This window comes from Lutra lutra, chromosome 17 (assembly GCF_902655055.1).
Source record: "Lutra lutra chromosome 17, mLutLut1.2, whole genome shotgun sequence".
Classification (NCBI taxonomy): Eukaryota; Metazoa; Chordata; class Mammalia; order Carnivora; family Mustelidae; genus Lutra; species Lutra lutra.
In genome coordinates, this window is record NC_062294.1 from 2038641 (window position 1) to 2065439 (window position 26799).

The 26799-nt window shown below is 60.2% G+C and overlaps 1 protein-coding gene across 3 annotated transcripts in view; it reads left to right on the top strand.

The window, feature by feature from the left end:
- The window catches only part of FBXO31 (F-box protein 31), a 37599-nt gene extending 10897 nt beyond the window's left edge, over positions 1-26702 (top strand). Inside the window, exons 2-10 of one of the 3 annotated variants that reach the window (XM_047712280.1) lie at positions 1039-1110; positions 4289-4375; positions 10098-10174; positions 16007-16174; positions 16790-16864; positions 19933-20042; positions 20629-20782; positions 21934-22307; positions 25092-26702. In XM_047712280.1, the coding sequence (XP_047568236.1) occupies positions 1039-1110; positions 4289-4375; positions 10098-10174; positions 16007-16174; positions 16790-16864; positions 19933-20042; positions 20629-20782; positions 21934-22307; positions 25092-25314 (1340 nt within the window). In that variant the 3' untranslated portion in view covers positions 25315-26702. The remainder of the gene's footprint in view (positions 1-1038; positions 1111-4288; positions 4376-10097; positions 10175-16006; positions 16175-16789; positions 16865-19932; positions 20043-20628; positions 20783-21933; positions 22308-25091) is intronic. The other 2 variants (XM_047712281.1, XM_047712282.1) reach the window with 2 other exon arrangements.
- Positions 26703-26799: the final 97 nt, after the last annotated feature.

Here is a 26799-nt window from a genome sequence, read left to right on the forward strand (position 1 = left end):
CCCCGGATGAGCACCGAGTCCTGGTCGGGAGTGTGTGAGGGCTTGGGCAGCAGGGGCGCTGAGCACGCTTCCCGCCCCCGCTCTGCTCACCCCTGAGCGGCGTCCCATCCGGGCTTTGCTCTGGGTCCCGCACCACGAGCTCTGCTGCTTTGTGAAGTCCCGGGCCTCTCTGTGCGTGTGTTCTCCTCGCTGGCGTGGACGAGACAGTGGCAGTGCTCAGGCCTGCCAGCCAGGTCGGTTACCGTGGTGCCTGGCCCGCGCAGAGGCTGGTGGTACCAGGCGGGCTGGTCGCTGTTAGCACTTGGCCCCCTGGCAATTCTGGATTCGTGGTGATGAGTTCCGTGTGGTGCTTTCCTTGCAAACCCTCGCTGGGACCCGACCCGAAGGATCCAAGGTCTCAGCTGGGAAGCTGAGGTGGGTGACTTGGGAAAGTGGGGTGGAGTAGGGACAGGGAGGAGGAAGCGGGAAGGCGCTGTCAGCTAGGTGAGGCCGAGGAGGCAGGGAGGGCATCCAGTGTCTCCGTCATCGCTGGTTGGGGTCGGGGGCTGGTGCCGAAGAGATGTGGTGCAGCCTTCTCCTTCAGGCCTTCATCCGGCCTCTCGCCCAGGTTTCCCCTCACAGGCCCGCGGCTTTGTGTAATAGAGCCGGTGGCAAGGGGAGCCGCAGTGCAGGTTCGGGGGCCTGTGTGGGACCCTGACACCAAGGACGATCTCATTGCCACGGCAGCGTGCTGTTCGCAGACCCCCGAGTCTGTGCCATACGCTTCATGAGCTGGGGATCGTGTGATTTGGGGTTTGTGCATTTAGGCTTCTGGAGGTTCTTGGGATAGTGTGGATTGTTGCTTTGTCCAGTGTGGTCTAAACACAGGATGAGGGCCTCGCTGGTGAGTGTGGGTGCAGCGGAGAGGGACGGACTCCGCCTTGGAAGACAGGGCCAAGGCTTCGGCATGCACCTTCCCTCCCTGCCCTCAGCCTGTCTGTCTCTCTGTGGCCTCGTGACTTCTGGCCTGTGATCTCCAGCACATGTTTCTTGTTGCAGAGTATGGCGTTTGCGAGAACCTGCGGAAGCTGGACATCACGGGCGTGTCTTGTAGAGACGTCTATGCCAAGCGTAAGTGAACCTCTTGCCCGCCACAGCCCCCTTCGTTCCAGAGGCAGACGTAGAGTGAGCACCCACGACAGGAGTGCGGAGAATGTGACCTACAGCCCTCAGTTGCCTCCCGGACGACGGCGCTGGGAGCAGCAGCTCTCCTAAGAGGGGCTCTTTCCTCCATCTCCGGGGGTGTCTTGTCCTTATTTTCAGCCCGTCACATACAGTAGTGTCTTCTGTTAGGTGTGGAGAAGCGTTAGGTGTGAGAAACTGGCTGCACTGGGGACAAGCCTGGGGAGCTCCAGAGGTTCTTTTTCCTGGATCCTGGGCCCGCAGTCCGAGGGGCACGTGGACAGCAGCTTCACTGGGAAGTGTGGCCGCTTCCACAGGCTTCCTTGGCCTCCTGGCTGCAGCCCCACTGCAGGCTCCGCCTTCTGGGGCTCTATCTACCAGGCGACCTCCCAGCCCCACGTTGAGCACTCCAGTCCCCATTTCCTGTTCTCTGCTCGCTGGCTTTTCAGAGTCACCAGGGACACACCCCGAGTGCTCCGACTCCCCCCAGCCCCACGTGTCTTTCCTCAGTGCCCCTTAGCGTGAGGCTGTGAAGATCTGTTCACACAGACACTGCCCAGGAGCTGTGGCCCGGCACCGACCCGCAGGGAGCAGCGGTGGGTTCACCCCTGGGCGGCGGTCTCATGCGATCTTAGCACCCCGGGGCTGGGGATCAAAGGACAGAGTAAGAGATGATGGGGACCATCTTTGGTTAAAGTTGACTGTTCACTGCTCCTAAAAGGACCTTAAGGGGATGCCTGGGGGGCTCAGTCAGTCAAGCGTCCGCCTTTGGCTCAGGTCATGATTGTGGGGTCCTGGAATCGAGCCCGGCATTGGGCTCCCTGCTCAGTGGGGAGTCTGCTTCTCCCTCTGTTCATGCTTGCTCTCTCTAAATAAAATCTTTAAAGAAATAAAAAGGACCTTCAAGTTTCATTTTAAAACAGTCTTGGTAGATTTGGGTTTTCACATCTTTGGAAATGTATCCTTTGAAAGCAGAGCAGGTGCTGCCCCTTCCCAGATGCCTCACCGGGGGCGGCGGCCGTGGTCTGACCCAGGACTGAGACGGAAGTGGGTCTCTGAGAGCCGCCGCAGTGCTGGCACCCCCCCAGGGTCTGGGGCGCGCCAGCTGCTGCTCTCTCCGTGTTCCTGTTCTTAGTGGGTCTGTCACTCAGGCTCGCCCTGAGATGTCCCTCCTTCATGTGGCTGTGGGGGAGCACGGGGTTTCCACGTAGGGCTGGCTCTGTGGGGGACGCGGGCCGTGCTCCTTCCTTGGATGTGGCCGGTTTTTCCCCGTCCGAGGCTTCCCTCCGCACCATGATCCATGGCAGCTTGGGGCTGTGCGGTGGTTGGTGTTCTGAGGGGACTCGCCCACATCGGGGAGCACTCCTGTCAGCGGGCTGCAGGTTCTTCATGGACCTTCCTCAGGGGAGCTGGTCCGCTCACGACTTGCAGAGCTCGTGGGGGCTCAGCTGTGCCGTCTGACCCACCACCTGCCTCTGGGAGCCCTCTGCCCGGCCACGCCCAGCACCCCGCTTTTCCCTGCCCTCCTGAGGCCTGGGCTTCATCCTTACCCCAGCCGCCACGCCCAGCTCGCAGTTGCCTCCTGAGCCCTGTCCTTGGGCTTGGCCCCCAGTGCAAGGCTGGCAGCTCGGGACCTGCCAGCTCCTCCTCCCCTGTGCTCGCTTGGACTTGCTCCTTCTCTTGCCTCTTGTTCCACGTTCCACCAACCCAGGAAGACACGTCTCTGGGGACACGGGTTTAGGGGGCTCTAGTGGTCATGTGTCCTGATAGCCTGAGCCCTTCCTGTCTTTTCGTCTCTGCAGCCAGGCTGGTGCTGCTCTGCGTCCTGCAAAGCCCAGAGTCCAGAGGCAGAAAGCCAGTTCTGTGCCTGCCTCCTGCCCTCCATGCCATGGGCGCCCTCATGGCCTTGGCTCCAGCCTTGGTTCCTCCACAGCTGCCCAGAATCAGCTCTTAAATCCGGCCAGAGCGTGGAGTTGGGGGGACTTGACGTGGCTGTCAGCCTTGGCGTTGGAGCAGGACCCGGTTCCACCCACAACAGTCTCTGTATGCGCACATGAAACTGCTGTCCTGGCTTTCCTGGATGGTCAGCTGGCTTTCGGGTTTTCTGACGGGACCTGAGGCATTAGGTTTGGGATATCGGATTGGGTTGGATGTTGGACGATATCACCGGAAAGGCACTCGAAGGCAGAGTTCTCTGCAGGAGCTTAGGAGTTCCCATTCCAAACAGCACCTGGATGAAGGCGGGTGTGGACACCTGCCTGGTGTGGGGGCAGATATGGGAATAAGGCCTCCACGGAGCTCAGCTCGGTTATGCTGTCTTGTGGAGCACAGGTGGGCAGTAGCCGTGAGCAGCAAGTGGTATGGCCGGGCGTAAGCTGGGGGTGGGAGAGGGACGGGGCCAGGGCGAGGGGAGCAAGCTCGCCTGCACATCCGGATGGCTGGGGACACGGACAGGTGCAGGACGACATCTGGAGATTTCTTTTCATTGCTGAATCTTGAACCCTTAAAAATGGTTTCAAGATTCAGGGAATGATGACCTTTTTCAGTGTCTGGAAGTGTTGAATCTGCCCTGGTCATGATGCGAGAACTGTGTTTTTGTGAGTTTGCTCTGAACACCTTATCAAGGAGAAAATTGCTTAGCCTCTGGAACGGGTAGTGGAAGAAAATCAAGGTTGGTTCCTGGCATAGACGGGGTCAGGAGGGAGGGGGCCTGAGTTAGGAGGCCGCAAACATCACCCTTAGAAATAAAACAAACGCAGAGTAGTCAAGGGGAAATGCCAGGTGTGCAGCAGGCGAGGGAGAGATCGGAGTCAGATACAGGGTTCCCTAAATGGTCCCCCAAACATCCCCTAGCCACAGCCTTGGCTTCCCACCTCTGTGTGCTCCCTTGATCTGTGGCGGCTGAGAGAGGAGGGTCCCGGGCTTGCCCACCTTCGGAGTTTCTGGTGTGGCTCCACTGGTTAAAGGAAGACAGGTCACTGCTGTCAAACACTTGCACCCTGAGGTTCTGGGGGCTGAGTGTGCAATGGGAGATGTCCTTCGTCAGTGAGGGAGGGTGTCGAATCACGGAAACAGACCGTCCTGGAAGCAGAGCCATCTTTACCCTTTCCCTGCTGTGTCTGTTCAGGTATAAACCCTCGCGTGAAGTCGGGACGTTTCATGAAAATTCTTCCCGATTACGAGCACATGGAATACAGAGATGTTTACACCTGCCGTACGTACCTGCTGCTGGCTTTGGCTTTGTGGGCGAGCACGGCCGAGAAGCTGCATGGAGAGGGGCCTCTAACTCCGGGCACGAGGACTGCTTGGGTGTTTAAAAGCGAGCTGCCCTCCTTGGCTTCTGCTGTTTTCTTACCTTTGCTGTTTTCTGTGGCTTGGCCACACCTGAGGCCACGCCTGAGCCGTGGCCCTGGGTCGGCTGCACACGTGGGCCGGGACTCCGCGGCAGCTTTGGGGTTCTTGGGTAGTACTAGAAAGACCACTCCGTTGGTGCACATTTTAGTATTTATTGTTTATGGGGCTGAGAGGACAGGGTAGAAGCCTTAAAACACTTGTGCTCCAAGGTTAAGTGTATGCGGTTTGCTTCTGGATTTCGTTAGTCAAGTTGCAATAGCGGGTGTGAATTAAAAACACTGGGCAGAAGTGAGCAGAAGCACTTGATTATTTAGAACCTGATTCCCCTCTCCATGGGTGTTCCTTGAGTCTGGAACTTTCCCTGAGTTCCTCACACATGTTCACGCTCTTCGGTTGAGCTGAGGCGGAAAGTGAGTATCTGTCGTCACGAAGACATCGCACATGCCTGCTTGTGCCGAAAGGGGTTGTTATGTTCCTGGAAGCACATGGTCCATTCCCTCATTCCTCCCACCCCTCTGAACCCTCCACGTGTGTCGCCTGCCTGGAGCAGACCTGCTTCTCAGTCTCGTAGACACACAATTTCTATCAAAACCTGTGGGAGCAGAGGAAACCGAGTTGCGTGCGAGATCGCTCCTAACCCCTGTCCGACGGTGGACACGGGACACGCAGCCGAGGTCTGTTTGCTGGTCCTGTGGAGACCATCCCGCTGCCAGGGCCCTGGTTAGCCTGCTTCGGGGGTGCAAGGATGGGGCGCAGCTCCTGACCACGCCCACCTTGCTCGCTTCATCAGGCCCAGAGCTGAATGGGGTGGAGACGGGTGACCAGAGGCCTCGTCGGGAGCGTGTCTGAGCAGCGTGAGGAGCTGGCTGGGCTCTTGGGGGGCCGGGCAGCTCGGGGCTGGGGCAGGGAGGCACGAGTCGGGTCCTTGCTGAGCGCTCCGGGAGGTCGCCTCCAGCATGTTCCGTCCTGCGTTGACCCACCCTCCCGGTTAGCACCAGTGAGCACGGGTGCCTTATCCAGCCCAGCCTTCCAGAACTGTCTGCGCTGCCTGGTGTGTGAGGCCCTCAGGGCCTGGCACCGTTGTCTCCTGTGCCCACTTGCCCTGTTCCTGGAGCTCTTGAGAACCCATGTGCCCTGGTCCCCTGGTCTCTGCTGACCAGAGAGGCTCGGCAGCTTTAAGCGGACGACGCCGTCCGGGGAGAGGCAGGCCGGCCCGTCCAGAGCGAACCTCCGAGGAGCTGTGTGGCCCGCGGGAGCTTCGGCCGCTCACTTCTGCGTACTTTGTCAGGCCACATGTCGTTGGCTGACAGTTCTGGCCTGTCCATGTCTTTGAGGGCGCGGGCAGCATCTCGCGGGGAGCGCGCCGTGCTCACGGCATAGCGAACACGTGTCCTCGTGCGTGAACTGAGAGTGGCTGTCTGTGACCACGGGGCTCTGGGTTTCGAGGTTCCTGTCTAGAGCTCTGGCCGTGCCCCAGGTAGCTCCAGGGGGTTTGGTGGAGCATCACGCAGCCCGCGGTGGGGAGATGGAGAGGCCACGTTTAATGCTTGGGCGCAGGTGACGGTGTTAGGCTGCACTGGGAGAGTCTGACTGGAAGGCTCCTCCAGAGTCCAGTGGGCCGGGGTGGGGAGCGGGAACGCACCGGGGTGTGCGGAAGGGGGAGACCCCTGGGAAGTCTGGAAACAGGAAGGTGCCTGTGGCGGGGCAGGCCCGGCAGGAGGTGCATCTGGGAGACGGAGCCCGCCTGCCCATCACCTGGCCGAGGCCTGGAGCCGTGGGGCCGGCTTCCCGCTCGAGCCCCAGATGTTGATTCTGGTCCTGCAGCTCGACGCGGTTCCTGGGTTAGTCCCGCGGGCTTTTCTGTGGCCTTTTCCACCGACGGCGTCACGTTGGCTGCAGACGGCCAAGGGTTTACTTCGTTTCCAGTCTGGGTGCCCGTTACTGCTTTTCGGACCGGTTGCTCCGGCCAGGGCCTCAGGCACGGTGTAGGCGAGAGGGGGCGAGAGGGGGCGCCCTGCCTTGCTCCGACCTCAGACGGCAGGCTCTCGGCTTTCCCGCTGAGTGTGACGTTAGCGGGGGGTTCTCACCCGTGGCCTTGTTCCGTGGAGGCACAGCCCTCCTCGACCCATTTTGCGGAGCGTTTCTGTCCTAAGTAGGTCTGGAGTTTTCAGGCGCTCTCCCTGTGTCTGTCGAGGACGTACAGTTTTTGTTCTTGATTTTGTTAAGGTGCTGTCACCGCTTGGATTTCTGGATGTTGGACCATTTTTTAATCCCAAGATAAACCCCATCTGATGAATGTCAGCGACCCTTGTAACGGACTGCTGAGTGGGATCTTTTTGTGTTTTGTTGAGGATTTTTGTATCCACGTTTATCAGGAGATTGGCCGGCAGGTCTCTGTCCTTGTGGCCTCCTAGTTTCGGTACGAGGGTCGTTCTGGCCTGGTGAGCTTGGACACGTCTCCTGCTCTGATTTTGTCTCTGTGATGATCTTGTGGACCAGAGTGACGTGCGGGAGCACCCGTCACCCAGAAGCCCGGCTCCCCAGCCTCAGACGTGGTGGTTCAGGCACGAGTGAGGGCCGTGCCGGCGGGGGGCTGGCTGTCTGCGTGCAGGCCACAGGGGACCAGAGCCAGCTCCCTGCCCATGCCGCGCCAAGGACAGCAGGATCTTTTGGGTTTGGTGTTGTCCCTGTGCCAGGAGTTTCCCGCTTGCCTATGGCAGCAGCCTTCGCGCTGACAGGTGAGAGTTCGCTGGCCCTGACTAGGACGGGCTGTCTTCCTCCCAGCGCTTGAGCAGGGAGGTCCCTGAGCCAGCTCAGATGGTTCCCCCTTTTTGGGGAACCGAGGGCGGTGTCTTAGAGCCGGGAAGGTTTTTCTGAATATGGCCACACTGACATCTGGGACCGGTGGTTAGAACAGCCTGCCAGCTGCCTTGTTTGGAAGAAACACGAATTACTCCGAAAGGCCTGCGTCCTGCCTTCTCGGGTGGAGCAGCGGCGTTTCCGCTGTTGTCACGGGTAGCGGGATTTTCCCGTGTTCAGGCTGTCTCTGCCCATGAACTGAAGTTCCGTAGCGTCCTAAAGCCCATGACAATAAAGTACCTGAAGGGCCTAACACAGTCACCTCCACATCTCGGGTCTCCTGCCCAGTCTCTGTAATTGGACCCCTGGTCAGCGGCTGTTTGGAGACCTTGCAGGGGGGGCTCTGTGAGCTGGGGGTCTTCCTCTGGGTCTGGGGAGCGCCTTGCGCCAGCACATCTCAGCCAGCCCCCTCCCCCCCCAACCTCATGCAGGGCCAGGTGGAGGGTCCAGTGGGAGCGTGAGGGAAAGTGCATGGACACGTGCACTCTCCTCATCTCGTTCGGGGTTGGCTTTCCCAGCAGGGCTCGGGCATTAGACGGTAACTCAACACGGCCCCCCTGCCGGTATGGACATCCAGTGTGGACACGGTCAGTCTGGAGGCGCCCTGGGCTCTTGCTGGACCCTGTTCTGGGTGGTTGTAGTGTGTAAAGTGTCTGCCCAAAACACAGACCTTACACCTGCACGAGGAAACGGCTTGTCTGCTAGGGGTCAAGCTTAGAGGTCCTGCTTGCAGCCCTGGGGGTGGTGCTGGGCTCCTGCTCTCCCTCGGACCATCTCGAGGGTGGTCCCAGGCTGAGCAAGTCAGTGTCATTGCATCCGCGGGGGCCACGAGGGGCACGGTGATTTTTCTAACACGTGTAGAGCTCATATGTCCAGAGAGGGCTGCCGCGCCAAGCAGACACGTGGGGGGCGGCGTGTTTATTTCAATGAGCTGTAGCTTCTAGAGCAAAACAGGGAACTCTTAGAACCGCCAAGAGTCTCGCATGTTCTTCGAGCCGTCCAGGGGCTCTGAAATCGTAGACTGGTTTGGAAAAGAACCAGACCGTTGCTGGCAGTCAGACTGAGGGTGGGGGGGAGGGGAGGCAGGAGGGGAGACAGGAGGGGATGGTCACGCTGAATGGGCCCATGTATTGTACTCACCAGTATTTCATCATGAAAGATTTAAAAATCTACAAGAAAGAAACGTGGACGGGATCACAGAGCAAACACCCACTTAGCATCACTAGATCCTACAACCCTCAGCAACACGTCACATCACACAGCTGTCAGTCCGCCATCTCTCCATCATTCCAACTTAGTTTTTTGATACATTTTTAAGTAAGTGCCAGACGCTATCACAGTTTACCCCGAAACCCTCGGGTGTACATGCCCCCGTGGGGTTCGTTACCTGCTGAGCTCCCGCTTGTTTATGAAGCACAGAACCGATCAGGGTTTCACCGTAAGGTGACCAGACTGGATTTCCTGTGCCTCTTGTAAACCGACTCAGAAGGTGGCACACAGGATGGATGGCAGGTGTCTGGGAGACAGTACACGCTCATTTAGAAACTTGTGTTCCTAGGCTGACACCTCGGGTCTCGGTGGTGGCCGGCCCCCTGCCCGCGTACTTCAGAGGCCTGGGCTGCTCCTGGCCTCACTTTCTGGGGTAGTCCTTCTACCCCAGACCAAGGTGGAGGAGACCTGATAGCCGCCATCCTGTCTCCTTCTCTGTGTCCCACTTGGCCCTGCTGGCCGGGGCCCCCTTCCCTTGGAGTGGAGTGATCGCTTAGCTTCAGCGTTCCAGCCCGTCCCTGCTCCCCTGTGTGCTCGCCAGGGTTCACTCGACAAACAGAACCAGTTTTCTTGGATGAATCTCTCATAAGGAATCGGGTCCTGTGGTTAATACAGGCTCAGGAGTCCCAAGACCTGCTGTCATTAAGCTGGAGACCCAGAAGAGCCAGGGGCATAGTTGGGGTCTGAAGGCTGGCAGGCTCTACAGCTTGGAAGAACCCACGTTTCCGTTTCAGGTCCTAAGTTAGAAAAGACTGATGTCCCAGCTCACACAGACAGGCAGTCTCTGCCTGTGGAAAAGCCTTTTCTTTCCAGGCTGTCAACTGATTGGATGAGGCCCACCACACAGGGAGGGTAATCAGCTTTACTGCGTGCACTGGTTTAAATGCTAATCTTACCTGGAAACACCCTCACAGGTACACCCGGATGTGTGACTGGATGTGTCATCATGGGTCGTGGTGACACCTGTTGCCAGGACAGGGCTGTCGGGCTTGTGTGCCCAGCAGAGCGAGCCGTTCGCTCTAGTGATAATTTTTAGTCTGATTGCTTTAGAGACACACCTCATGGGCAGATGCCAGGGTCCCAGCATTAGAAAAATCTCGTCCTGGCCATGCTGAGGAAAGTGGTGTCCCAGTCTCTGACCCCCTCGCTGATGAGAGGCTCACCACTTCACAAGGGTGCTCACTCTGTGTCTTTTAAGGCCGCGCCATAGGTGCTGGTCACGTAGAGCCTGGTTTTCAGAGTGGCTCTGTTGCCTGTTTTATTGTGGTCTTGAAAGACATTTTCCTTCTTACGATTCTTGAGAAACTTTTTGAACGATCTGCTGAAATCCACGTTTATGTCCAAGGCTCTGTCCCCAGCCATCACGAGTAGCTTGTCTGCGGTGCCCGCCGTGTCACTGTGGAGTGCAGCCCGGCCGGCCCCAGCGTGAAGACCTGCTCTCTCTCTCCCTGTAGTGCTCCATCGGTACCGACACATTCTGGGATTGTGGCAGCCGGACATCGGGCCCTACGGAGGACTGCTGAACGTGGTGGTAAGTCCAAGAGCGAGAGCGTGCTGCGTGGGCCTTCGCACGCCTTTCCCAGAGGGGCAAGCCCGCCGTCGCCTGCGGCATGATCGTCAGGGGCCTGAGGCTGTTCTGTGATTGGTTGTCAGCCTTCTCGCTGCGTCCCTGGACTTTGTGGAGCTTCGAGGGTGTTTTCCCTCCTGTACCCTGCCTCTGCCTCCTGGCACCTGGGGCCCTTGCGCTCACGCCCGTGGGGCCCTCTGGGTTTGGGGTGTGCACTAGTTTGTTGTAAACGAGGAGCCACAGGAGCCTCGGACACTTACCCTCAGGCCCTTGGGGCCACATGGAGTCATCGCAGCGGCCCTGTCACTGAGCCCTGGGGTGCACCCCAGCTGTGACTCACTGAGCACCCCTTCTATCATCCACTCACACGTGAGAGCGCTTGTCCTGGGAGGAAGACACAGTTCAGTGGCTGGGGAGGTGCGCCGGGCTGTCGGGTCACAGTGAGTCACTCAGCGGCCACGGCGGCCTCACGACCAGGCTGGGCCTCAGAGCAACGTCCGAAAGTGGGGCTGTGAGGCCCCGGTTTGAAATCTTTTCTCACCCACCGTAGTAGTAGTGGGGTCAGGCCAGTGTCCTTGATGGGTTGGGGCACCAACGGTAGACAACTTTTTGGGGAAACGTGGTTTCCACCATCTGAGGGCATCGCCTGCAGATGCCTTACCACCCACTCTCTTAGCTTCCCCAGCGGCCGCCGTACCAGTGACCACAAACTGGGTGGCGTAAATGACAGAAATGTGTTCTGTCGCTCTTCTGGAAGCCCAATGTCCTCAGTCAGTGTGTCCGATGTTTTCATTGTGCCCAGCGTCCTCCGTGTGCCCGACGTCCTCAGTCTTTGTGCCCCACATCCCCTGTGTGCTCCATGTCCTCCCATCAGTACTCCCGATGTTCATTGTCCGCGTGCCCGATGTCCTCAGTCTGTGTGCCTGACGTCCTCCATCAGTGTTCCTGGGCTGAGACCAAGGTGTTTCCGGGTCACCATGCTCCATCCAAAGACTCCAGAAAAGGATCCTTCCGCCTCTTCCAGCTACAGGGCCTCAGTGGCCCTTGGCTGTGGTCATATCCTGTACCTCTGTCTCCGTCCTCACATGGCCTTTCCCCTTCCATGTGTCTCAGACCTCTGTCTGCCTCCCTCTCACAGGGCTCCAAGTGATGGATGGCATTCAGGGCCCGCCTAGATGAGCCAGAAACCTCTTAAGATCCTCAACGTCATGTCTCTTATTTATTTATTTATATTTATTTATTCATTCATTCATTCATTCATTCATTGGACAAACAGAGATCACAAGCAGGCAGAGAGGCAGGCAGAGAGAGGGGCAAGCAGGCTCCCCACGGAGCAGAGAGCCCGATGCAGGACTCGATCCCAGGAGCCTGGGATCGTGACCCAAGCCGAAGGCAGAGGCTTTAACCCACTGAGCCACCCAGGCGCCCCTAACGTCAGGTCTCTTAATCCTTTCTTCGAGGTGTAAGGTGATGACGTTTGCAGGTTCCGGGGATTAGGACAGGGACTTTCTTGGGAGCCGTTACTTAGTGGTCAAGATTACAGGGAGGAAATGGGGCCTTATTGGGGAGAGATGTGGCCAACAGTACCCATCCTAGAGATCACGTTCACTAGCCAGCAGTAGGACTCTGTTTTGGGCTCCTTCTGGTTTCACGTGAAGCACAAGTCCCACTTCTCTCCATCGCCTGCGAAACACACACAGCCCGAGTCTAATCACGGGGACCTCTTCACACAGACAGACCCCCGAGGGTCAGGCCCCAGAGGCTCTAACCTCTGCCTTCTGAGTATCAGGCTCACCAAAGGCCAGGAGGGCTGCTGAGCTAAGAGCCGTGGTCCTGGTAACCATCCCCAGTGTGGGGAGAAAGGGGGCCGGGGCCCACAGACGAGGACCAGAAGGGGCAGCCTGCCCAGTGGGAGTGGAGGTTGCCTTGGAAGCAGGCGTCCGTCCTTCCAGCAGCCTGACTGACGTCCCATGAGGGGCCCTCCCTGCCCGGCTCTGCTGGGAGCACAGTGTTTCTGGTTTCAGCCGCCGTGTCTCCCTGACTCTGGCTGTCTGCTGCTTCCCTGGCCCCTGTGCACCTGCCCTTCTCCCTGCGGTGGTCAACATTGTTCTTAACGAGTTATGAGCTGGATGATTCCCGTCCCTCAGATGGGGTTGGTCTGGTCAGGCAGACAGGGTGTTCAGGAGGACCACTGGGTCTCTTAGGGATGTGCTGTAGCTCTGTGTCTAAGGTCCCAGTGCTGGGGTCCCCCTGCCCTGCCCTGGGAGTTCCCTGAGGACTCCTGCCCTGGCTTCTCGGAGTGGGGTGGTCTAGCATGCTGCCCAGCTGGCACTGGGCTCGGTGAGTGGTTGGAACCCGGGTCCCTTGGCAGATCCTTGGGCTCTGTCTCTGCACAGCTCCTTCCTTTCTGGGACTTTGACCCCCACACTCCCGCCCCGCCAGCCCCCAGAGCTCCGGTCTCTGGTTGCTTAGGTTGGAGCACTGCCCAGTTCTGCCTGGCCTCTGAGCCCTGGGGTCTGGAAGGTGCCTCTGGCAGGAATCCAGGGGGAGGCGGGGATCACCTCTTTCATTCTCTGGGATCACAGCCCTGCGTGGCCTGTTGTCTGGGGTCGCCTTGGAGTTCACGGCGGTCCCTGTTACTCCACTGTGGTCAGGATGTAAGTCTGGCTTATTTTTTCTTTTTTGGTGACCTTTGTTTTCCTTATTGTGTCTTCTTGAATGTATCAGAGTTCTGTAAAGTCCATGATCTCCGTTTCAGTTCATAGTTCGCTCTTACCCTCTGGGTTTTCAAGCGTGGCCGTGGGGCTGCTGGTGCGCTCGCACACGCGGCTGTGGACGCTCCTGCCCCCGGAGGGTGCCCGGCCTCTGGCCTGCGGTCCCAGCCAGCACCACGCCTGGCCCCGACCAGGTGTGGTGAGGGCCAGTGTCGTTCCTGGCGGCCCCTCCACAGCATGTCCCCGGAGGGCTGGGCGCCTGCCGCTCTCCAGGGCCTGCGTTTCCGCTCCTGGGGAAGGGATCCTGCCGCTCTGTCCTGGCGGGTTGGTCTCTTGGCAGACGCTCTCTGCTTGGCTTCCGCACCTCCCGCCCCTCACAGGTTGGGACCCAGAGCTGTAGACACTGTGGGGCCCTCTTCCTTGGGATCCTGCCCGAGAGCCCTGGCCTCTGTGGCGGCCTGGGGGCTCAGTACCCTGCAGTCGGGGACCTGGGGCATAGGGGTGGGAGGCCCTGCCCCCTTGGGCTTGCCTCAAGCCTGTCCCTTGTTTTCAGGCTCTCGTTTCTTGTCGTGGGGCCGCCGAGCGTGCCCCCTGGTGTCTTCGGGAGCGTTTAGGCTGCAGCGTGGGCGGCCCTCACAGCCGGTGGCAGCAGGCGGGGCATCTGGTGTAAGGCCCTGGGTTCTAGGCCGGAGAAGGTCCTGCCGTCGTCTCATGTGTAGATTCTGCCCAGTCGCTTGCCAGCCGTGTTTTGGTGCTTTACGGGCACCTGGACCGTAGGCACTTGGCCGGGTCTCTCTGGTGCGGCCATCCTCACTCCACCAGCCTGCCGGGTGCTGTCTGCACAGAAGCCCTGGGACGCGGTGTCCGGGAGCCTGGCCCCATGTCGCTGCAGCCGAAGGCCTGCTGGGAGTGAAGCCTGGTGCCCCGTGGGGAGTGCTGGCGTTCTGGTCTTGCTTCCCCTCTGGGCGCCCGACCCTCTGCAGGCCGGAGGCCCTAGTCCGCAGGACCGGCCACGAGTGCGTCTCACAAACGGCACGTCGGGGCCTCGGTGTGGGCCTTTCCCAGCTTGCCTTGCGTGGGTGCCTGGGGACCCTGGGAGCTCAGACACTCTGTCTTGTGCTCACCAGGTGTGGTTTTGGACGGGGATAAATACTGCTTCGTGTTCCTTATGATTCGGTGGAAACCTCCGTGACGAAACACGCTTTCTGTCCTTGTCTGACATCGCAGGGGAAAGCCTCACATTTAGGACACTCCCCGCAGGACAAGCCAGACCGCTCCCCGCGTGGGCAGGCTGCCTTCCGTGCTTTAGGCGGGGAGGGTGATCATTGTTTTTCTCGTTTGTGGTGACTAATAAAGTTAAAAGAAAATACTGCAGCTTCTGAAAGCAGGGGATAATCACGGGAAACGGAGTCATGCCAGAACAGTGCCAGGTCGCACTCGTCAGATCGTCCCGGATTGCCACGGAAGTGGGTGAGACAGAGCCAGCCTCCGGACACCCACATCCCTGACTGCGGTGCTGGCCCTCCGGCCTCGGGGAAGGGGCCGCGTGCTGTGCCTGGGCACCACTCCCCGCTCTGACCCTACGTCCACCCCATCGGGTGCCTTGGAAGACTGATGGCAGCGTGGACGCCTCCTGTGGTCAGGCACGGCAAAGCCTGTGGGACCTGCCTCCTCCCTTTGCCTCTGATTTTCAGGGTTCTTAGAGCAGATCTCAGGCCCACGGCATTTCGTCTGTGCGGACCTTTAAGGGGTGTGGGTGTTTCCTTGCACGTGGGCCTTGTCCCTGCCCCGCCCTGCAGCTGTGGCACGGACACTGTGACACGGCCTGAGGCCTGGTCTACGTCATCTTCCGGACGGCCGCAGAGCAGCCTGTGCATGGCGGCTTGGAGCTGGGTCTGCAGCGCCGGCGTGCGGTGTCCGTGTGTGCCTCGCAGGGTTCTGCTGCCCGAGGCAGCCCCCTGACCCCTGTGTTGGGCGGGTTTGGTGCTTCCTGGGTGCCTCCTGCTGCGGCCCAGCGCCGACCGGCCCGTCCCTCCGACTTCAGACCTGGCCCTGCTCTCCGCGAGGCTTGCTTTTAGGTGTAGGTTGAAGTATTTTTTTTTTCACCTTATTTTTCAAACAAAACTTGCTTGTTTTCTCTTTTGGAATTTTCTCTCTTATGGAGGCGCGGACCCCGGGATTACATGGGCTTCGGCTGGGCGACGCGGACCCCGGGATTACATGGGCTTCGGCTGGGCGACGCGGACCCCGGGATTACATGGGCTTCGGCTGGGCGACGCGGACCCTGGGATTACATGGGCTTCGGCTGGGCGACGGGGTCCGCCGGGCTGTGCTCACCAGGGCCGCTGACTTACCCCGTGGCCGCTCATCGAGCCGCTGGCCGCCCGCCCCTCCCCTCCGCCCATCTTGCCGCACCCACACCCAGTGACATGTCTTTGTTCTCTGTATCTGTCCGCCTCGTTTCTTAAACTCCACGTGTGGGTGAAACCGGTTTGTTTTTGGCTGACGCAGTCCACTTAGCACACGACCCTCTAGGTCCATCCGTGTCATCGCAAATGGCAAGATTTCGTCGTCTCTGACGGCCGAGCGGCGTGTCACGGTACATACACCACGTCTTTGTCTGTCCCCCCGTCGGTGGCACTGGGGCTGCTCCTGCATCTCGGCCGCTGTAGATAAGGCTGCGGGCACGTGTCCCTTTATTTCCAGCGGGCAGGTGGGATCGTAAGGTGTGTGACGAGCCCCTCGCCGCAGCTGATATCTGTCCCTGCTGGGCAAGGATTCCGCCCCCTCACGCTGCCGTTCTCTCTGGCTGAGAGCATGTTAAGTCCCGCTCTCCCAGAAGGTCTTGGTGTCGGCGCAGTGCTGTTGGTGACCGTCACCCGGTCTCCAGGCAATAACCACTTCTACTTACTGGGTGCTGGGTAGGTGGGCCATGCTGGTTGTGGTGACTAGGTGGGCTCCTGGCCCGAGAGTCTCCGTGGGGCTGCCACGTGGAGGCTAGGGCTGTCCTTGGGGACCCGGTCCCGTTGTGGCCCCTCCTCCCAAGCCCTGTGTGGACTCGTGCCCGTTCTCCTCCCTGCAGGTGGACGGCTTATTCATCATTGGCTGGATGTACCTGCCCCCCCATGACCCACATGTGGACGACCCGATGCGATTCAAGCCTCTGTTCAGAGTCCACCTGATGGAGAGAAAGTCGGCCACGGTGGAGTGCATGTATGGCCACAGAGGGCCGCACAACGGCCACATCCAGGTGAGCAGGGCCCCCGAGGCCTGGCAGCCGTGTGCAGGCGAGGGGCTGGGGCCCTTCTGTGCTTCCGGGTCCCAGGGGCAGGCGGGGTGCGGTGCTGGCTGAGTGGTGGTGGTGTTCCCAGCTACAGACCCGTGTCTACACCAAGCAGTGAATGTGGGAGGAGGTGGGGGCTCGGTCCACCTGGGGTGCGTTTCCCGTGCGTGTGCTGTGATGCCCCCGCCCCCCAGGATTATGTGTTCAGTTGGGATCGATTGCTGTTTTTGTTGTGATTCCAACCACTTTGGCCTCCTCTTCGCAAGAGCGTGAGCTCGGACTAAGACGCTCTGCCCTCTGGGAATGTTCTGGCAGGCGGCCACCCCAGGAAGCACGGGTGTCGCCTGACACATGACAAAGCCCCCTTTCCTGCTGTAGGGTGTCCTCCTGGGAGGACGCATGTCACCTTCCCCTGGGAAGGATGTGCGTGCTCAGGGTGCCTCTGAGGTCCCTTCTTTGGATAGGCCGCGACTCGATGGCCTCTTGGGCTCCGGCACGCGTGTGGGGGCGTGGGTGTGGGAGAGGCTGACCCTGCCACCCATGGCTGACTCGGTTCCCTCTCCTCTGTGGCGAATGCTCAAGATCGTGAAGAAGGATGAGTTCTCCACCAAGTGCAATCAGACGGACCACCACAGGATGTCTGGCGGGAGGCAGGAGGTGAGCCTCTACCCCTTCTGTTCACAGGGCACAGGCGTGAGGGCGAACGGTTTCACATCGCCAGTGTGCGCCCAGCGGAGGGCCGTCTCCCCGGCTCAGCCCGGTCCGTGCATCTGACCCTTCGTCAGTGCGTCCTGTGCACGTGTCCACACGGATAGGCTTTCATTCCCCGCCGCCCCTTGGATTGATCGAGCCCAGGAGGAATCGTTCCTCTGATTGGCTCTCTTTCGCCCCCTTGGCCAGAGTGCCCGTGCTGCTGGAGGTTCCTTCTTGGGTGTGAGTTGGCGGGGAGCCTCTGTGTCCTCCCCACAGATGGGCTTGGGGCTGACTCCCGGGTCTCGGCGGTGCTGCAGGGAGGCTGGTCTCTGAGCCACACCCGCGAGTTTCTTGGGATTTCCTTTTATCTGCACGGGTGCTGTCTCCTCGCCTTTGAGTTTGCCTTTCCGGAGGATCCAGGTCACACATACGGCCATTCCAGAAAGTTCTTAAGAAAGCTGGACTTTTGGGGCACCTGGGTGGCTCAGTGGGTTTAGCCTCTGCCTTCAGCTCAGCTCATGATCTCAGGGTCCTGGGATCGAGCCCTGCATTGGGCTCTCTGCTCGGCCGGGAGTCTGCTTCTCCCTCTCTCTGCCTGCTTCTCTGCCTGCTTGTGGTCTCTGTCTGTCAGATAAATAAGAAAGCTGGACTTTGGAAAAGCAGGGTCCCTGTTGAGCTGACAGTTACTCGTTGGCTGCGCACTTCTCAGGTTCTGAGTCCGACAGCTTCCCCGTGAGCCTCGGAATTGCAGGCAGGTGCGAGGTAAAGTCATACACACACAGATGTTAGTTTCCTGGGCCTCCTCGACCGCCCACCAGGGTGGGTGAGCCCCTGGCTTCCTGTGCTCCGGACGGCCTTCGTCTTGGCCCTGGCGGAAACAAGGCCACTTAGCCTGTGGCCCGGGGAGTAGCTCTGACTCTGCCACGGACCAGCTGGGTTGCTCAAACTGTAGAACAGGGAGGGTGTGTGCACCCATCTCCTGGGCCGGTGCGCACACACAGGTGGTGGTTCCATAGAGCCGGCGCCCGGTGAGCGAGCTCAGATCAATGTTCCTCCTGTCTTGGTGCTCTGGGCCCCTGTGTTTTTCCTTGGGCACGCGTCACTCAGGAGATAATTTCGTAATGAACATATCTCTGAGGTCTGTGTTCTGAGTAATTGGGTCTGGTATTTGGGTATTGGGTAATTGGTATTTCTAATGACTCTGACCTTTCCAGGGGAAGTAAATAAGATGATGACTCCTCACAAGCCGGGCTCGGGGTGCGCAGCGCGTCTGATACTCAGCACGGGAGCATCTGGGCTGACTCGCAGTGTTAGCTCCCTTCTGTTCCTGGCTCTTCCTTATCTGTTTGGTTTTCGGGGCCTTACTCCATCTGAGTGGACGGGTTTGAAGTCTAATGTGTTAAGTTTTTTCTTGTATGATTGTTGTTTTCTGTGTCTTAGAAGACTGCCTGTCCCCAGGTTGCAGAGTCTCCTCTTCAGAAGTTGGGTAGCTTCGTGCTGTGTCTGGGTCCACAGTCCATCTGGAATTACTTCCTGTGTGTGGTGTGAGGCAGGGATTGTGGTTCCTGTTCTCTGTGTGGATGTCCAGCTGCCGGAGCATCATTTGTAGAAGAGACTTTGATTTCCCACGGGTGGACTGGCTGTATTTGTCGGAAGGCAGCTGACCAGATAGCGGGGTCTGTCTCTGGGCTCTCTGTCTCGATCGTTGGTGGTTCATTGACCCCGGGGTCGGTACTGCTGTCTCAGCTCCCGCAGCTTCGGAGTAAGGCAGACGTGATCTCGGTGCGGTTCCTCCAGCTTGGTTCTTTTGCACGATTGTTTCGGACGTTGTAGGTTCTTTTCACTTCCCTAAGAATTTCACAATTGTCAGTTTGTACAGAGACCCTGGTGGGACTGGGGCTGTCATGGCGTTGAGTCCTCGGATGACCTTGGAGAGAGCTGCTGGCTTGGTACCGGGTCCTCCGGTCCACGGGCACCTGTATTGTGGGGGTGTCTCCGTTTCCTTCTGCCAGGCCCGTGGCTGTCAGAGAAGGGGTCATGCACATGCCTGCTAACACGTATTCCCGAGTCATAAGTTGTTGGAGGCTGCTGGAAATGGGACCTAAAACCCTCCGTTGTTCAACTTCGTGCTGCTGGCACAGAAACGTGCAGTCGACCGTACGTAACGAGCTTGAGGCTCTGAAGCCGCGTGCTCTGGTCGCTGCGGTGAGGGGTTTCCGTGTGTGGCCAGGGTTTGGGCAGGAACATACTAAAGTAACCTACAGGGTGTAGCTCTCCTGGTTTGTCGTTGTTCAATCACGTTTGCTTCTGTTCGTGGAGCTAACTCAGGACGGTCCTTAGAAACACTGTATGGAGCTAAGACCCGAGCTGTGGATTACGGATTCGTGACTGAGCTTCGAGGACACAGTGTTTGTAGGAGCTCCCTTTTCACAAATCAACTTCCTGAACGTGTAACATAACCGGGAAGGCGCGTCTGCCCCACCCCGCCACCCCCGCCATTCCTGTTTTGTTCTTCGGCAGTGGCAGAAAGCAGCTCTGGCCCGTGTGGCCAGCACGGGGGTCAGCGACAAGAGTCCTGCTGTGCTCCCGCTTTCCTAGAAGCCCCTGAACAGGCTCAGTGTAGACACTGCGTGTCCTGTGAGTGGCCACAGAAGTGAGACTCCTGTGGCTGCTACCTAGGAGCTCCGGACTCGGGCTGTGGCCGCAGCCTTGCCTGAAAGGATCCCACAGTCCCTGTTGTTGCCTGTTGAAGTCTGGGCCTGTGTGCTCTGGGAAAGCGGGAGCGTAGCCCCTCACCTTCCTTTGGTGGCTGACCTCCCCAGGAAGGAAGTCAGGGACTCAGAGAGCAAAGTGTGGCAGCCCCCTCCTGTCCAGCCTTCGTCTCCGTCCTGTCCGGCCCGCTGGGACTTGGGCATTGCTGTGCCCGCGGCATCACCCCAGCTGTAAAAATGCTGCCTTTGCGCACTCAGTGCCACAGTGAGCAGTCCTCCCCGCTGGTCATGGCGTCTTCGTAACCTCTGCTCTTTTGGAAGGAATTCCGAACGTGGCTGCGGGAGGAGTGGGGGCGGACGCTGGAGGACATTTTCCACGAGCACATGCAGGAGCTCATCCTCATGAAGTTCATCTACACCAGTCAGTACGAGTGAGTGCGGCCCCCGTGGTCCCGTCCGTGAGCGCAGTCCCTGCCCCCTGCCGCCCCCTCGGTGTCGGTTTTCTGTCGGGTTCTCATCACCTACCAGCCGGTGCTCGGGCCGGCCCCGCCCGTGTGCTGGGGCCTTGGGGTGGTTTCCCCACGTCTGCAGGGGGAGCCCTCCTCTCCTAGCTACTCTCCCTGCCTCGGCCTCTGCCCCACGCCCTGTTCCCGTGACCCATTGAAATAGGCCTTGGGCGGTGACTGTGCCCTTCGCCATCTCCGGGGCTCCTCTTCTGTGCCAGGCTGGCGGAGCGGGAGTGGCAGCCCCTCCCCCTTAGAGAGCGTCGCCCACCCCAGTTCCCTTGCTGTGCTGCTAACGTGAATGTGCGCCTGCTCAGCCTGGTGGGATCTGAGCAGGTGTGAGATGGGCCCTGCAAGCTTTCGGGGGGGCTAGGAACGCGGGTGCCCCTGTTCCGCCCGGCTGTGCTAGGCTACCCTGCCCCTCCCGCCCTCCTTTACACGGCAGCTCGGCGAGTGCGGTCCGTACTTGGGCCTGCCCCCCGAGCTGCTCTCACACCACCGGTTTCCCCCACAGCAACTGCCTGACCTACCGCCGCATCTACCTCCCGCCCAGCCACCCGGATGACCTCATCAGACCCGGCCTCTTCAAAGGCACTTACGGCAGCCATGGCCTGGAGATCGTCATGCTTAGCTTCCACGGGAAGCGTGCCCGGGGCACGAAGATCACGGTGAGTCCGGGCGCTGCCTGGCGGGTCCCGCTCTGTGAACTCAGTCTGAGCGGCTGCGTGGTATCGAGGCTCGGGCTGCGCCCTGGCTGCTCAGGGTGGGCTCTGGACCCCTGGCAGCCTGCACTGGGGAGTGGGCTGGGAATGCCCATTGGGAGTGCGCCCTGCCCGCCCCGCCCTGCAGACCCATTGAACCAGAATTTGCATTTCACAACACTTCCAGGGCATTTAGAGCATTTCCAAGGTGGTTTTATTTATCTGCAGCTGCCGTCCTGGCCACACGCTGAATCCCTAGGGATGTGAGAAAACCCTGATGCCGGGTTCTGGAGATTCTGATTCAGTGGGGAGGGGCTCCTGAGCGTCCCCAGTGGCTCTGAGGTGTGACCCCGTTGGAGACCGCCCGCACTGTTACACGGGCTCCTGCTGCCATCCTGGCCCAGCAGCCGACCAACACGGTCGGAGGGCTGTTGAGCAGAGCAGGGGTCTCGGAGCAGCTGGACACCGGGCCTGCTCCAGGGGCCCCGCCCACACTGCACTCACCTGCGATTTGCGTAGTTGGGGTGTTTCTGGCCAGCGCACTCACGGGTCCCGGGTGCAGTGCCTGTTCTTTGCTCTCACAGAGCTGCGCTCTTGGACTTGGGTTGGCTGGGCCCGGCGCTCTGGGACAGCTCCTTGTGTGCAGAGCCCAGCACTGGGGCCCCATGGGGCCGCTGGGCCTGCAGGTTCTCCCAGGTTCAGGCTCAGGAGCGTTTGCGTGTCAGGCGGACAGGTCGGGGCCGGCATTCAGGTCTGCCCTGCCATCCCTGGGAGGGTCTGTGCCCTTCTCTAAGCCCCAGTGTTCTAGAATGGGAGCTGTTTCACACCAGGAGGTTCCAGGTGCAGGCGAGCCACTCCGCCGGGTGTCTGCACCTCCCGAGGTCACTTGGGTGCCGTCAGGCCCTAGTTTCCAAGATGCCTTTGCAGACGAGGTGTGCGCCGTGGGCACACACTTTGAGGACTCATGGAATGTTCTTACATCAGAAGGGGTGCTGCTAAGTCCGTGGGAGCGCTGGAGTGAGCTCGCAGGGCTGGGGGCATGATCGTGGCAGGAACCATGCAGAGTGTGTTGCAGCCGTTCCCTGAGCCCCGCTGACAGCCGCATGCTCGCTCCGCAGGGTGACCCGAACATCCCCGCCGGGCAGCAGACGGTCGAGATCGACCTCAGGCACCGCATCCAGCTGCCTGACGTGGAGAGCCTGCGCAGCTTCAGCGAGCTCTCCCGCCTTGTCCTGGACGTGCGGGAGCGGCTGCGCCAGGAGCAGCAGCAGCAGGAGAGCGGGCTGGAGGAAGGCGAGGCCGGAGGACGGCAGAGCCCCCAAGAGCCCCAGCGGGGCCCTGCCCAGCCCGGCGCGGAGCTGCCTGCTGAGAAGGTCGGGGAGGCCGGGGGAGCCGAGGCTGCGGGTGCCCAGCCTGGGCAGGGACAGCCCTTTGTGTTGCCTGTGGGCGTGAGCTCGAGGAACGAGGACTACCCCCGCACCTGCAGGATGTGGTAAGAGAGCCGGAGCGGGGCGCAGCGGGCCTTAGGGGAGTCCTGCCTCCCCACCCGGCATGGAGACGGGCTGTGGGGGCCGGCTCGAACTGGCCAGTGTGCGGCTCCCTGCACCCAGGCGGGGAGCCCCTGACCGCTCTGTGTGGGTCCCAGCTTGGGCTCGAGGACAGCGCCCTTCCCTGGGCTGCACAGACTTCAGAGGCTCCCCACCTCTTCCCCCCGGGGAGCCTCCAGGCTTACTAGAACTGCCAGGATGGAGGCCTCCTCCTCCTAGTGCCTTGTGTCGCCTCTGTGGTCAGGTGAAGGGTAGGCAGGCGAGCCTGCAGTGGCCTTGGAAGGAGCCAGTGAGGAGGGGGCCCTTCTGCACCTGTTCCCCAGGGAGCCGGCTTGAGTTCGGCTGGATGTCCTTGTGGGTAAGGCCCCCGCTGAGCACACTCCAGGGTCAGCCGTCTGTGTCTTCCGTGGTTTCTGTCCCGGCTCAGAAAGCGTGCGCAGAGGGCTGGCGGCGCACTCCTGCCCCGGGGCTGGCCTGCTCTTGGCTTGACTCCGGCTCTTACGGTTTGTCTTGGGCCACTGTTCTCGGCCGCTCAGGGCCCCCTGCCCCAGCCCTCTACGCTTCGGGGCTTCTTAGGTGTCGACGAACCAGAACAAATGAAACCACGGACTCGGGTCCTTCGTCGCGCTGGCCACATCTCAGGTGCCAGCAGCCACGTTTGTATTTGGTCAGTGCAGGTCTAGAACATTCTGTCCCTGCAGAAAGGTCTCCTGCATAGTTGCCCTAGGGGATGTTCTGAGACGATGACCTGTCTCCTGGCGTCATAGCTGCCTGGCCTCCGTGTCTGTCCAGTAGGGTGGAAAGGTCTGTTTCCTTGACTTCCGGGCTGACTGCTGGCTTGTGCTGGTGGTGGTGGTCTGACTGGCGCGTCACCTGTGGTGTAAGTGTGGCCAGGGCTCTGACTCCCAAGGGAGGATTTAGGTGTCTGTGTGGGCTTGCTGGGTTCTGAGCACCCAGTGCCAGTTCGGAGGTGCCCCCCACACCAGCACGCAGTTCTCCACGACGCCAGCTTGGTGTCTGGCCACTGGACTCAGTCCTGACGCCGCCCCCCCAGAGACGGTGTCAGACCCGGCAAGACTGCCTCTGTCCCCTCAGACACCAGTCCGAAGTCGTCAGCCGTGCTTGTGACCAACCAGCTTTATGTCGGGGGTCCCCGTGAGCTGCTCAGGTTCGGTTCATGTGCTGGGGCAGCTCACAGAATTCAGGCAAACACTACGTCTGCCATTTCGTTGAAGGAGCTGAGAAAGGACGCCGGTGGACGGCCACAGGCAGAGATGCGTAGGGTCCCGCGTGCAGCAGCCTTCACCCCCCGGGGACTGGGTGCATGTAGCTGTCCCCCACCTGGGAGCTCCCTGAGCCCCTTACTTGCAGATGTCACGGAGGCTTCGTCACAGAGGCCTGGCCAGTTGTCAGCTCCGTCTCCAGCCCTTCTCTCGTCTGGAGAAAGGCAGGGCTGCTCAAGGTTCCAGGCTTCCGTTCCTGGCCGGTCCCTTCCTAGTCAGTCTCCTCCTAGTGTTCCTATCCCTTAGGACTCTTGTGTTCGGGAGCTGGTGCCAGGCCCTGGGGCAGAGATCAGCACACGTACTCTAACGTTACCTCCCACGGGGGAGATCCATGTCATTTTCCCTCATGTTACACAATTACCACAAAAGTGGCTGAATTCGGGTTTTCCTAGAGGAGGCCTACAAGTGGTGTTTCAGTATGATTTCGACTGTCGTGAGCTTCTCAGTGGTCATAAAAGAGAAGGGCTCTGCTGTCCTTATGAGACTGGACAGCTCACGGTGTCTCGTGGCCGGCCGAGAGCCCCGTGGGCTCCGTTGGGTGCTGTCAGGCCTGCCCTGCAGTGAAGGCATGGGGTGTGCTGCACACTGGTCTCGGGACCTGGGAGGGGTGTGCTGTGGCCCCTTGCCTGCTGGATCTGTGTGTCCGTAAGGCCTCGCTGCAGTGCGGATGGGGGACATGGCTGTCCCCAGTACGAACCTCAGCGGGCCTCACTCTGCCTCCCTGTGGGTTCTGGTGCCATTTTGCCCACCTGAGAGTCCCGTGAACCACACGCCCTCATGCACGGGCCTGTTCTCCCTCTCCTGCCCAGGGGAGCCTGGGCGTGGTGGGTGGAGGTTGGGGTGCTGGCCGCTATTCTGTGTGCTGGGAGATCGGGCCGGCTCCTGGCTCCTCATTATCTCTATGAGCCCCAGTTTCTGGGCAAGAAAGACATAAATGCATCTCATCTCAGTCCCACATTGCTCTTGAAACTTGAACCTTGGCCTTACGGGTACTTGAAAGTTCTGCTGTCTGAGCTCATGACAGTTGCGTGCCAGTAGATCTGTATTGACTGTATTGGAGTTGTTGACGTGCTGACGCAGCTGTCCTGGGAATTCAGGCTTCGGTACCAGGGCTGGCTTTACGAAGCTGGACTTCGGAGCAGAAGTACACGGCGGGGCTGCCCGAGACCCCTTTTCTTGGGCTGGGTGAGCTGGTGGGAGAGCGGCGGGCAGGGGTGAGCCTGACCGCAGGCCCACGACTCCGCGCACTGGCGCTTCGAGATGCTTGCTGGTCCAGATGATGGGCTGTCTGGGGCTCCGTGACGTGCTGCTTCCTGCTGGCGGGGCGGAGGGCCGGCCGGTGGTGTGGGGCGCCGCGGCAGGGGCTGATGAGGCAGCACAGGGCCCAGTGCCCTCCTTTCAGGCACTCACCCTCCTCCCGGCGCTTTCCCTCTTGTCTCGGCACAGCTTCTACGGCACAGGCCTCATCGCCGGCCACGGCTTCACCAGCCCCGAGCGCACCCCGGGGGTCTTCATCCTGTTCGACGAGGACCGCTTTGGGTTCATCTGGCTGGAGCTGAAATCCTTCAGCCTGTACAGCAGGGTGCGGGCCGCCTTCCGGAACGCGGATGCGCCGTCCCCGCAGGCCTTCGAGGACATGCTGAAGAACATCCAGTCCCTGGCCTCCTGACGGGCCGCCTCCCTGTGGGCGGCCCCCGCGGCCCGGGCCCTGCGCCTGGGAGAGGAAGCAGCACGCACTTTGGAGAGTTGGCCTCTGACCGGAGCAGCCACCGCGGAGGAGTCTCGGCCCAGCCCCCCGGACTCTTTGTGCGGAGTGTGTGACGTTTGCGTGTGTCCTGTCAGGAGCTCGTGGGAAGGCTGACTGAGCATGTCTTACGGAAGGAAACCGCCAGAAGAGGACTGATGGAGAGGGCCGGCTGCAGAGCTTTTGAACAACTCAAGTGAAGAAACTGGGTTTGCCCTTGGCCTGCGGACTTCAGGGACAGCCCGAGCGACCCTGGGGGCTGCACAGAGGCATCGTGTGTGGGTGTGCCAGCTGGAGGCAAGGGACAGGGGCTGCAGGCTGGCAGGGGCCTGGGGTGAGGGCAGTCTGGGTGGGGGGCAGTGTGTGCATAAAGGGAGCTCCGGGAGGGTCTGGAATGCTGGGCCAGGACCCTGGACTGAATTCCCATTTCTCTACTAACCTGCTTGGATTTTAGACAAACACGGTTCAGCTCTGACGTGTCTGGGCAGCAGCGCAGGGGGCCCGTGATGCGGGCCGTAGGCAGTGGCGGCTTGCTCGCCCTGGTCTCTGCGGCTTTAGAGTCAGGACCTTCGCTGCAGCCAGTCCCACGCAGGCGTTTATTCGCACACCCCCCACCCACCTCCTGCCCACACGCTGGCGTCAGAACCCCGAGCTCAGCCACTTGTCCCAGGACCTGCCCCGGAACTCGGCAGGGCCACGTCCGAAACAGCTCCGTATTCCCCATGTGCAGGGCGCACCCGGTGCTGCTGTTCCCAGGCCTGAGCAGCAGAGCTGGTGCGCAGAGGACCTTGGCCACCCCCTGCAGGACGCAGGGCAGCTTTCTAGACGTCACGCCCATGGACAGAATGCACTGTGGACACCAGGGCCTCATGGCATCCTCCAGGGCAGGGACCCCGATGACGGACGCTCCTGCGGGTGCTGTGCCTGTGTGTCCTGCTGACACCTGCTTTTGGGGCCACCGTAAGGTCTCTGCTGATCTTAGTGTCTCCTGAGAACAGAGCCCGGAATGCACGCAGACCCTCAAGAATTCGTAGCAGCTCCACCTCTGGCCTGCAGAGAGCTGTCCCCACGCTCACCTTCCATGGCGGCGGCTTCACGGGCATGGCAGACCGCCTGTCCCCCTCTGTGATGCTCGTCCTTGCTGGGCGGACTGCGCCGGGCCCCCACACTGGGGGCGAGGGACCCCAGGGAAGGGGGCAGCTTTGTGGTGCCTTCCTGTAGAGACCAACGTGAGATGTCCCATGAAACCTGTTTTCCTGATGAATTTCTCCCTGACTGGCCTTTTTTAAAAATAAAAAGTCCCTATTGCTCTAGCTTCAGTACCTTTGGCAATTCTGGACTCCCTTTACTTCCCGGAATCATAGAGTGGGTGAGCTCTGGGGCATGTCCCTAAACGACAGACTTGTGAGG